The sequence below is a fragment of the Passer domesticus genome, chromosome Z (assembly GCF_036417665.1).
Source record: "Passer domesticus isolate bPasDom1 chromosome Z, bPasDom1.hap1, whole genome shotgun sequence".
NCBI classification, from domain to species: domain Eukaryota; kingdom Metazoa; phylum Chordata; class Aves; order Passeriformes; family Passeridae; genus Passer; species Passer domesticus.
Genome location: NC_087512.1, coordinates 8,509,806 through 8,522,151, shown reverse-complemented (window position 1 = coordinate 8,522,151; position 12,346 = coordinate 8,509,806). Strand labels below are relative to the sequence as shown.

At 46.6% G+C, this 12,346-nt stretch overlaps 1 protein-coding gene across 1 annotated transcript in view; it reads right to left on the bottom strand.

Annotated features, from left to right (window-relative positions):
• DNAI1 (dynein axonemal intermediate chain 1) overlaps positions 1-12,346 on the bottom strand; it is a 136,536-nt gene that overhangs the window by 23,095 nt on the left and 101,095 nt on the right. Inside the window, exon 19 of the mRNA XM_064403788.1 lies at positions 5,341-5,526. Coding sequence (XP_064259858.1) covers positions 5,341-5,526 — 186 coding nt within the window. The remainder of the gene's footprint in view (positions 1-5,340; positions 5,527-12,346) is intronic.

Sequence of the window (12,346 nt, the reverse complement as noted above, 5' to 3'; positions counted from 1 at the left end):
CAAAGCAGTTCATGATCAAGCATCCCACTCTCTGTTCACAGTGTTCCAGGCTAGAACCTGCTCTGCACATCAATGGCATCTCACTGCAAATGGGAACAGGCATGAACCCAGGGTCCCTTCCTGAGACCATTTGTGTGCAGTGGGTGATGCTGGGGAGTGTGAAGGAGGAAGAAACCTCAGGCCCCAGGAGATCTCTGTGCTGGGGTACAGTGCTGGGGAGGGGGATAGGTTGAAGAGGAGATTTTAACCACTCTCTTATTGTCTCCTTTAAAACTTCAGACACTTACACCAACCTTTTCCAAATTCCCTTCCCTCTTTCATCTCCTTAAAACCCCAACAGCCTCCCATGGTCAATCAGAGTTCCCAAATCCCTCCCAGACCCAGCCATCAGCTGTGGCCAAAAAGCCACAGTGCTTCAGGAAGTAAAATTCAATGCTCCTTCCTTGGCTGAACACCCTTGGGCTGGATCTGGCCGAGGGCAAAATTGTCAGGGCTGCAGAGATGCAACGAGTCGGAGTCCAGAGGTGACACTGGCTGGTGTGATAAGGCCCAGAGAGAGCAGAGCAGCTGCCCAGTATGTGCACATGGATGTGAAGGCTCAGAGCCAACCCACACCCCTTGCTTATCCCCACATTCCAAGCTGGTCACAGGCACACAGCATCAGACCCACAGGTGTGTGCCTGCAGCTCCTGAGCTGTGTAGTCCTGGCACTGTGTCCTGGCGTGGGCAAGCAGCTGTGCTCCCCTTCCCACTCCACTCATGCCCAGCTAGACCCAGTCAATTAGGATTTACTGCCTGGGAAGAAATTCAGTTGTTACCAAGAAACAGAAAAAGAGATGCTTTGCATGTGAAGAAACCAGTAGCAGGAACAGAGATTAACATCCTAAATAATCCAAGATAAATATCCAAGACAAGCATCAGGCCAAGAAGTTGTCTGCCTCCCTGGCATTCATCCTGGGTACTGGCCAAGAAATTTGCCTTAGCCTCAGCAAATTCTGTATTGCAACTTTTCTTTGATCCACTTTCTCTTCTATTCCTACTCTGCTGTACTCTCCTAAAATTTCTAAAAAACATTGCACACTGTTTTTTCACTATCTTCTGCTTACTTTTGGCATTGGCAGAGGTTAAGCCAGGCTACTTTAGCAGTTTTTAAAAAATAAACCAAAGCCTATGAGCGTACATTCTTCTGACTGTGATGACAAAATGCTTTAATTTCTTCCAACCCTCGAACGAAACCCGGAAGGCTCACTAATTAAACAGCTCTGCCCCAAACTGATTCTTCTTACAGCAATGCTTCCCTCGGGTGAACTCAACCACCAAGGTCGTTACAAATTAGAAATGATACTTTATTAGTTAAACAATTCCTGCCTGACATCCGCTGCAATATTTAAAGAGTGCTTGGAGTCTAAAAGTGGCTTGGATGACAGCAGAGAGTCACTTGTTCCTACTGCTGCATCTGAAAATACTGCAGGCATTTCTGTCCCCCCACGTCTGAGCAGAAGGACCCGAGCTAGTTTCACCCCATGGATATAAATACAGCTTGGGGCAAGGGGATGTCTCTGTCCTGCTCCAGAGAATTCAGTCTGTGGGGGTAGGGGGATATCCAGGACTCAAATCCCCGTGGCACAGACACATGGACACCCACTGTGTTTGACATCTCTTGTACACAGGACCCCTGTGCCCTCTGTGTGCCCTTGACACAAGTGCCTGATGGGTGGCAGAGGCTCTGTCCTCAGCTTCCTCTCAACAGAAATGAACCTTTTCCCATGAGCTACTATGAGGTTAGGATGCCAAAACTCACAAGGAATTTTAGACCTTTTCTTAAGATTTTACTATGTGTCTTGGTGAAAGTCACTTCTGAAAACACCACCTGAGTGCTTTCGAGAAGTTCCCCCCCTGGCATATTTGTTCTGCCAAGTGTTCATAAATGAGACTATGCTAATATAGCTGACAGCAAAATTCAGACTATTAAATAACACTTCTTAAAGATCCCCAAGTGTTTTACGAACATGAATTAATTAAGCTACAGGCCAACCCTGGAAATTATTTAAAGAGATCTTGAACCTTCCTTCCTTGCTCAAGGACATGAAGAGAGGAAGGGGCCAAGGTCTGATGAGATCCAAATCATCCTTATTATCCCCACTTCCACTTATCCAACACACCAGCTTGAAGCAACAGCCAAAACCCAATAAACTCAGAATGGATGAAATTTCACCAGGATGACATTAATTCAGTCACTTTTTGCAAGCTCTATCATGCAAGCCCAGCAATAGCTAAGGAATCTGCAAAACATGGAGCAGACAGTGCTGTGTCTATTTTTAGGGGAACTTTGGGGTTTGGAATGATGTGAGTATTAAGAGTTCCCCCAAAACAGGCTGATTTGTCTGCAAGTTTTACTTGTCAAAAGCAATTGTCCCAGCTGCTAGAGAAGGCAACCTCCTGTGGCATCAGTGTGAAGCAGAGGGGTAGTGGGAACTGGATGAGCCCCTCACTGCCCTGTCCCTTTGGCATCCTGGGCTCTGCCAGAACTCAGCAAAAGGCACCTTTCCACTGCCAAAGGAGCTGACAGAGCAAGACCAGGCAGCTGAGCTCACAGATGGTCCCAGCCTTCAGAAGCTGTGACTTGTCCACTTTGTTGTCAGGCAGTTTCCCCCAGTGGGCTCTGTGGGGATCAAGTGGCAAAGAGAACAGCCTGGGATACCCAGATACTAGCCAGGCATGGACAGGTTTTTCTATCTGCAAGGAGGCAGCTGGGATGTCAGGACTCCTCTGCACAGATTTGGACCCTCTTAAGTTACAAAAAGCTCTGGAAGTTCTGTGACTGTCAACTCCAGCCTGAGGAATTCCAGAAAAGAGGAAAAAGTTGAGTCATTTTTCAGAGGAAATCTGGTTGCACAGGGTAAGGGTGTAAAGAGCACACTGACTTGATCTTTAGAGGAACCTGAATCAATACTCTGGAAATATATCTGACTTCCTACCGTGAGCTGATATTCTTGCAAAAACAGCTGGAGGCTTGCTGCTAAGGACACAAAGGCTGGTGCTGGCAAAGGAAGGAGATAGACAGGACCACACTCTGGATGGCACAGCCTGTTCTAACAGGGCTTGATGTCCCTCTGCTAAAACATTCTCTTCCATCAGCTACATCTCCTCACCACTTGTTCACTTATGGCACTGAGCAGGCTAGGCCAGATCCATCACTTTGCCACCACACTGCATGTCATGTGTTTTTAATCCTCATATCTTTCAGGCTGGCTGCAGTCAAGGAACCCCCACACATAAGCAGTTGTGCCTGAACATCCCTCCTTCCTCTCCACATGTGTGGGAGGTAGTTCAGTGTTCAGTATCCCTCCAAACCTAACCAGGCCAGCAGAAGACAGATGGTTTAATAACATCAGAGCAGCAGAGTCCATTTCCATCCCACTTATACGTTGCGTGGGATGTAGTTACATGTTGGTTTACGGTCAGCAGTAAGCATTGGAGTTACTCCTAAACTCAGTTTAGATTGCTTTGTCAACAACACGCAATTTGCCTTTAAAGAAGGTCAGCAAAGAGAAATTACAACATCCATAACTGCATGGAGAGCTGCTGGCCACCAGGAGCAGAAGGAGACATTTGAACTCACACCTGAAGGATGGGATGCCATCCAGAGCCAAGCTCCAGGAGTGGGTCCATGCGAGCATCATAAAGTTCAAGGCCAGGTGCTGGTGCTGCACCTGGGTCAGGGCAGCCCCTGGTAGCAGCCCAGGCTGGGCATGAGCAGCCCCAGAGCAGCCCTGCCCAGAAGGGCTTGGGGGAGCTGTGGCTGAGAGGCTGCACATGCCCCGGCCATGGCACTGCCAGCCCAGAGAGCCAAACGTGTCCTGGGCTGCATCCAGAGCCCCGTGGGCAGCAGGGCAGGGAGGGGATTCTGCCCCTCTGCTCTGCTCTGCTGAGACTTCTCAGGAGTTCTGAGCAACCTGGTCTAATTGAAGGTGTCCCTGCCCAGGGCAGAGGTTGGGAACTAGATGATCTTCTAGGTCTCTCCCAGCCCAAACCCTTCTGGGACTCTGGCCCACAGTGCAGTGTTGCTGGGTGCCAATCAGCCCACAGCTGGGGTGCAGAGGACACACATTTATGTGTGTGTGACTCCTCTCCACTCCGTGTGCAGGCAGGGTCCATGGCAGACACTGTGCTCACCCATGCTCAAGAAGGACTCATAAAGCACCAAGGAAACTTATCCTGAGCCAACCTAATGACAACACAGACAGCTTTGACAGTCTCAGTCTGAAGTTTGCAGGAAATAGAAAAGTGTGAAGCATATGAGAGATTCTTCTCCACAGCTTCCACAACTCAGCCCCAAACAATGTGGCATATTACTGTTTTCTATGCCCTCTCTGCACAGGGAAGATTCACATTTCCAATGTCAGCCAGATGCAGGAACCTTTCAAAAATAATTTTGAAGACTCTGGAATGACACTAGTGTGATCAGTTCCTGGCCAAAGACCCTGCCTAATACAGCAGATTAGTAGAGTATATAAAACATTTGGAAGTACATAAATAAAAGATGATCATCTTGAGAGATTGCTTTCTTGGATCACTTCTAAAAAGCCTGAAACTCAAAGACTCCACTTAACACAAGACAACTGGATATGAGAATTACAAGGGCGTAAAAGGACATTGCATTTACAGCCATTCAGCTCATAGCTGGATGAAGACCAGAAAAAAAATCCAGTAACAGATCCACACAAGAGATGTTATCATCCTTCACAATTGGCCCTCATTGATGAGGGGTGAAAAAACACTTCACCAACTCACAGAGGCACATGTATCTCCTCACTGTCACTTGAGACAAGAGCCCCTCTCCTTACATGTTAGATACTGCTTGCTCATTTACAGGAGAGTTGACATGCTGGTCAGAGGACAGGCTCTGACGCAGGACCACAAGAAAACAGGCAGCATGGTTTGTGTGGGAGAACTTGGGCAAGAGCTGGGTTCTCCTTTACTTGATTTCAAAGAGTTTTGCAAATAAAACCCAAAACTCAGAAAATGTGTGAACCTTGGGAGACAAATCTGCAGAGCTTCTGGGCCAAAATTTGTCTGGACCATGGTGATGACTAGGAACAGCAAACCCCCTTGCCACCAGTCCCCACTTCTTACCAGAAGCAAACAGAGTCCTCTTGCTCAAACAGGAACAGACACATGGATTTAACATCTCAGACATCCTACCCAAGAGGCTTGAGGTAATTGTAAGTACCTTGCTAGAGAGAGGAGCTTTGCCAACAGAATTACATGGAAGGAGAGGGGACAGTGACAAGAGCTGAAGAGACCTTCTGTGGTTGGGGGAATGCAGCTTATCCTTACCTTGGGCATCTTGCGCAGGTTGGGAGAGAGCTTCAAGCAGGTGATGAGGCCTCGTTCATCTCCAACAATGATAATGGGGTAGGCAGGATTAAACTGGACGTGTGTTGTTTTATTTTTCTTCTGGGTCACCACGAGCTGGGAGCAGAGAGGTTCAAGCTTATTGACGTTCAGATCAAACACATGGGCCTGGGGAAAGAAAAAGTAAAGAACACAAAAGGGATTAATTAGGCAAGAGCATCTCTCAGTGACAGAACGATGGCTGAAGAAATCAGAAAGAAAAGGTCCTGTTGAAAAAACAGCCACAGCACAAAATTACCATCTGTGCTCAGGGCTGTGGTCTTCTTTTAAGCAACCAGTGTGCAGAAGTCAGCTACTGCTTGTGAGAACTGCCCCTCTCCTGCAGGGGCTCACGGACAAGGATCACTTCCCTGCTGTGGGTGCAAGCCTTGGCAAGGTTCCAGCTGATCTAGGCTGCAGAAGGCTCAGAGCCAGCACTGCTAACCCCACAGACCTTAATCTCCCTTCTCAGTGTGAGTAATGAGACAAACAGGCGTTAAATCAGAGTCTAACACAGATTGATGCTCAAAATGGGGAATGCTGTCAGAAATTCTGATTACTGCTTATTACAGAACTCTCTAACATTTTCTGCTTAATAATAATAACAACAATAAAGACACAAACCAGTAAGTAATGGGGAAGTGATGGGAACAGCCCTAGTATGATTAGAGTGTACCCTGGGGTAATGCCAGAGAACAACAGGACAGCTTGGCAGCTCACTCCAGCCCAGACACTACACCTGCACACAGCAGCTTCTCCCACAGCATCAGGAAAAGTGCCAGGAAATTAGCCAAACAGGAAAAGTGAGGATGGAGAGAGAAAGAGAGGCCCAAGGACCCACTCAGGCAGGAGTCCCACTGGCATGGACTTCAGACCTCTGGCCCAGTGACACAGACCTGCCACATCCCCAGCTGCACGGTAATGCACCTTTCCTTGTGCAGAGGAAAGAGTGGCAGTTACTCAAGAGAATTAATTAACTTAACATTATCTCCCAATAATTGCAATTAGCTCCAGTTACTGATGCAGACTGCAAAGGCTAATAAAACATGATGTGCCTCTCTTGCTCAGGGCTGAGGTGAGCCATTTCCAGCATCCTGAATTTCCACCTGATATACACCATGAAGACTTTCAGCCTTATGTTTCTCTTCCCTTTTCTGTCTTCAGAAAAATTAGGAAGGGAATGCTTTATGCTAACAAGTACGGTGGGAATACAGAGGAAATTAGAACTGAACTACTTGTAAACCTCCTTCCAGCTGTGTCTTGTTTACCAGCACTTAAGAGACAAAGGAAACATGTAATTTCAACAGTATGCCATGCTGACAATTTGAATCTAGGAATTATCTGAAATCAGACAATGCTACTCTATAAAAGCTTATTCCAAAGAGTGTGGAAGGTATCAAATCACTACATGTACTTTCCCATTATGCACCAATGAGTCAGTGAATTTTATCTGAATCCATTTATAGCATAGAGCTGGGCCATGTGCAAGCACATGTCCCAGGCAGTCTCATGAGCTGCTGTGTCTTCATAGGAGTAAAAGTCTAGGAATTTGTGATGTTCTTGGTCTGAGCAGGAAAACAAAGGTCTTACAGATGCAAAAAAAAAAAGAAAAGGAACACTGCCTCCAGACTGAAGTAAAATAAAATGGGAAAGTGCTTGAAAAGTGGACAGGGTTGCCAAGACATATTTTGAAGAAATCCACGACAGTGCAATTCAAGAAGGGAATAAAAAGCATCAGCCACAGACAAGGATTTGCAGTTTGGAGAGCCCTTCCCCAGTCAGCAGAAGCATAGGTGAAAGCACAGCAGCATTTTTATCTGTTCAAATTACTAGATGCCAGCATTACATTGTGAATTTTGACCTGACACTTGAGGTCTCAAAGTCCAGCAAAGGTAACTTCAATTTCCTGCCTCTCAACATAAATCAAGGTGGCTCTTCTGGCTTGTATTTTACACTTGCTGCCTTACTTTCTCAGAAAAGAAACAAGCACTCTTTCAAGCATGTCAGTATCCCATGAGCCACACTCATTAAAGATCTGATTTCTTGCCTTCATAGAATACATTCTTATTAATTTAGTAATCTAAGAGCCTGGGAAATGCTCACTGATTGAGTAGCACCATTTAATCTAGGGGAAAAAAAAGTGACAGGGAATTAGTGGCCAGGTTTCTTCTTGGCAGTCAGGTCTGCACAGCTCTCTGTAGGGCTGTCAATGTATCCCCCCCCCACACACACACATCCTGCCCAGCCCTGCACTTGGAGAAAGATGGCATGGCCAAAGGCTCAGTGCTGGAGTGCTGAGCAATTTAAATTACTCTGGGTGAGGCTGTTTCTCAAAAATGTCACGAACAGCCCAGACAAGCACAATGCCTGGGACAAGAACTTGAAACCATCAGCAATGTGGAGAAGGTCAAAAGCAAACAAGTTTATGAATGTTCCTACTATAAAGCTCCTCTTTTATGAGCTTCTAAACAAATGGGCTTGTTTTCCTTTGCCAAGGGAATAGTGGAAAAGAACAAACTATTTCAGTTCTTCAGCTGGAAACATCAGCCTCCTATCAGCTGTCAGACACACCAGATGGAGGGGTGGGCCACGGGCACTGAGAAGGACTTGAGAGGCTTTGATTTAGAGACTCACAGTTACTCTTAGGAGGAAGGGAAACGGGGTCAGAGCAACACTGGTTTTGATGCTTTGGGAGTAGCCTAAAAGGGCTTCCCACAACACTTGAGGCAGGTTAATAGTGCTGCAAAGCTGCAGAGCTACATGTGGCCAGCGCCATCTGTAGAGCTGCCTAGGACCTTTTGCCCAAAGAATGGAGACTGAAAACCTGCAGATCTCCTTGAGACTCTTAGTCCCCTAGTCACAGAGTCCCTAGACCCCTGCTCTGCTGGCTCTGGTCCTGAAATTAAAGGTTATGGAGTGGGATCCAGCTGGATCTCCCATCAGAGATGGGAAAGAATCATCAACAACACAGTTTTCTCTCCATCCCACTGCCATGGTGGCCCCTGCCCCAAGAGCACTGCTTGCACTCAGAGGTGGCCTCTCAGAGTCTGTGACCCAGAGAAGAGCAGCCATGACCCACACAAGTGCTACCCAACCCCATGTGTGACTCAAGTAACAAATTCCTGGGGAGCCAGGATGACCAGAGCCATGTCCAAACCCTCCTTCATGGAGCACAGGTTCCAGGGCAGCCATCCAGCAGCACCCAGAGAAGAACTGATACTCAGATGCTGTCAGCCAGCTGGTACAAAAGGACATTTTTATAAAGTGTTGCTTGTGTCACTATCCTTTCAGAGTTTACAAACCAGTGAGAGTCCTCTTCTGCCAGCTCTGCATGCCTCTTCTCATGCTGTCAAGGCTAGTCCCTACTGCAGGTGCTGAGACCTGGGGTCATCACATTTTTTCACCCACATTTGCTCATCCAGGAGCAATTTAGAAACTAAAGAGTGAAGGTTTCAAACCTCTGGTTTTCAGACCTCAAAAATGTTTCCATTTTGGTGTACATCAGCAGGTAAGGAAGCAAAAGCCTCCTGACAAACTCATTTTAATACCTTCTGCAGATTTTGTAGAAACAAGTGAGGAATCTGGAGCACATGCTGCTTGCAGACCACTGCAGACACCTTATTTTTTTCAGCTAATGAGCTAAAAAAAACAATGAGCAAGGGCATTTCAGTTCTTTTTCACAGAGTACTTAGGAACAATATGTGGTCACTTGCTTAAAGGAACATAAATCAGACTCCAAGGACAAGAGACATGGAAAAAGATACAGAGAGATGTTTTAAAAATCTGAAAATCTGAAATGTTTTAAAAATCTGAAACTTCCCTTCTGTTTCACCCATAACTACAGGAGAATAAAACTCTGAACAGTGACCAATTACTCTGACAGCAATTTTATTTATGATCCTTGTAAACCTCCATGCCTGCTCCAAGAAAGTGCAGGGGAAGATGTAGCATCTTCCAAATGAAGCCCAAGATGCTGAGTTAAGCAGCTCCTTGCAGCATGGGGATTTATGAGCTGGTATCAACTACAATCAAAAGAAACCTAGACCCCCACTACTGAAGTGCTGGACAGATTGGTAGTAGATAAGCCAGGCAGATATTCAAAGAAAATTTCTTGATGGAAGGGCAGCAATTCTGCTAAGTCCCTAAAAAAAAGCACTGAGCCCATTTTCCTCTGAGGTGGGACCAAGTGAATTCTCCAGTTTCTGATGCTTTTTATCCAATTAGAACAATTTTAAACTGCCATCACAGTAACAACAGAGTTTCTGTTCATGCTTGATGTACAGGCAATAATGGATCTAAGTCTATTGTGTCATCGTTGCAGAAAATGTTTGACATAAATGAGTTGCTTTGATGCTTGACTTCCAAACAGCCTGAGAAGAAATCCAGCTCACTCTTATCCAGACCAACAGCTCCTCTGTCTATAAATCATGCTAATGTGTTCCACCTCCCAAAATTCAGCTGTTCCCCACTGCAACTCCACATAGCTCCTCTGCAAGCACGGCTCAGTGTATGTCCAAGGCAGGTACCACAGCTCCAGCACCAAATCACATTCAGAGTTGTGGACTAATTTTTCCCCACCTGCTCTACCAGCTGCACTTACAGCTGAAAGCCAGCCCAGGCTCTTTTCTGCTCGGCACCTCTGGGGTGACTTAGACATCTCTGTTCTTAGACCCTTTTGCTCTCTGCCCTGAGGCAACAGGAAGCGAAACGCAAGGTGATGTGGGGGGAAAGCAGAACCCTTGGCAGAATTTCTCTGCCAGCAGAACAAATGACTAGATTTTTGTGGCTCATAAAGAAGGGAGCTGAAGAGCTACTCTGACTGATACTGTCTTTATTTTGTCCTCAAACCCCTACTGAATCTGCCATGGCTGGAGCCTTTTCTGTACTTTTATTCCAGTCTTAAAAACCTTCCTTCCCCAGCAGTGGGCTGGACAATGTTCAAAAACATCCTGATGGCATCCAGAATCAAGACTGGGGGGAAATATATATGTGTGCAAGAACAAGGCAGATATGCCTGGTAACTTGGCAACAAAGAATAAAATCAGTGTAAGAGCAAAAGGTGGGGGATAATTTAATACCATGCTGCCCTTTACCAGTTGACATCTCTTTCAGAGCTTGGCTTTCACTGTCCTTTTGATCGATTTACCTCATTTTCTTGACTGAATCATGATCCCTCATCCATTCGCAAACTCCACAGATGATTTGTTTCAAACTCTCAGGTAATACATTTAACAAGTGGGCAGGCCACCCCCAGACTCTGTCTAGCACCATGGCAGCTACTGGAGCATGCCAAAGGCACGGGCCAGGCAGGGCAGCCCAGCTTGCTATGCACTGGAGACCTTCGTTTGCTTGATTTCTATAATGCCACCGTGGCAAGAACAGGTTGCAATACAGTTAATTTTCACTAGCAGGACATTTTTCATTTACAAATGAATGTTGCAAGACAGTTCTTGGTCCCTCTGACATGCAGGGCAGTCTGGGTCCTGGCAGGAATAAAGGAGACCTGACTCAGAAAACACTAATTGCCTTCTGCAATGACAACACAGGAATTCTGACCCTCAGTGGTCCTGATCATAAAATCCATGGTCTTCCACAGCACTTTCATGCTACTGGTGAAAGAACAGGCTCCAGCTCTGTTATAGGTATGTTCAGAGGCAGCTTTCTGCTTGGAAGATGAGCAGGCATGTGTGAAATCTACTTCTTGGGCTGAGCCAGCCAGGAGCCAGCTGCATGTTCTGAGGTATGGGAGAGGGCTAAGCTCATGTCTCTGTCCTGCAGCATCCCAGCCTGATGCTTCAGGGCACATGACACAGCAGGGAAAAGAATGCCTGTCACCTGACTTAACTGTTGGGCTGCATCTCTTATCTTTTCCTCATTCAGTAAGAACTGGGTTCATTCCCAATTTGACATGGTAGGAAAACAGCATCAGCCTTAGGTGATTTGACTCAGCTCCCACAAGTCAGTAAGAAATCACAGCCTCAGCATGTAAAAGAGCTGCTATTCATTCAGACAAGCTGAGGACCATTTGGCTTCTTCTGGAAACCCCAGGACATTGTTTTGCAAGAAAGTTCTTGTTTATCCAAGAGAAATTCCTCGTCAGTCACCAGTTCTGCCACCCTGGCTCTCCCCTGAATGCCTCAGTGTTTAGGACAAAGCAATGCTCCTGAAGTCAACCTGTAAGCATGGGCTACATTCCCTTCCTCTGACCTACCAGCCCTGTTACTCTTAAGAACAGCATTAGATTGGTTTTATGTGACACAGCCTTAGTAAAACCTTACTAGACTGCCTGCTCCTTGATCTACCAGTGCTCACAAATAGAACAACCAATGATTTGTCCCAGAATCTTTATAGGCTAGCTTGTTTAGGTTGGCTAATCTCTTCTGCATTGTCACAGTACTGCATACTGGGCAAAGAGTCTTTCTTTCCAGTCTCCTGACACTTCCCTATTCTTACATCCACCAGAAATACCCGATAAAGAACAGGGAGATGGTTTCAACCAGTCCTTTAAGTGCCCCGAGGCAAACCTCCCAAGGCTGAGCTACCTGAAAGCACAGTCCGGTTGTGCCAGTCCCCCTGTGCTCTCTCTGCTGTGACCACAGTCAGTGGGTCATTCATGATGTCAGGCTGAAGCTTCATCTCTTCTTATGCTGGCAGGGTCCTGGCTAAGCCCTGCCAGAGAGAGTCAGCTCTGCAGGCTGGGGCAAGGCAAGGGCAGGCCGTGGCACAAGAAAGGGCAGCACCACATCTGATGGGAGAGGCAGTCTCTGGTCTCTGCCACCTGCACCCCATGGCAGGCCAGCAAAGCTGCTCACAGGGCAGGCACTGAACTGCCATGGTTTGGAGGCTGGCATTTAAAATGAACCCGCACAGATTGCAGGTCATTATAAAATGCCAAGGAATAAAGATCAAGGTTCAGGGCTGCTATCTCTGTGCAGAAGGATTTGACAGA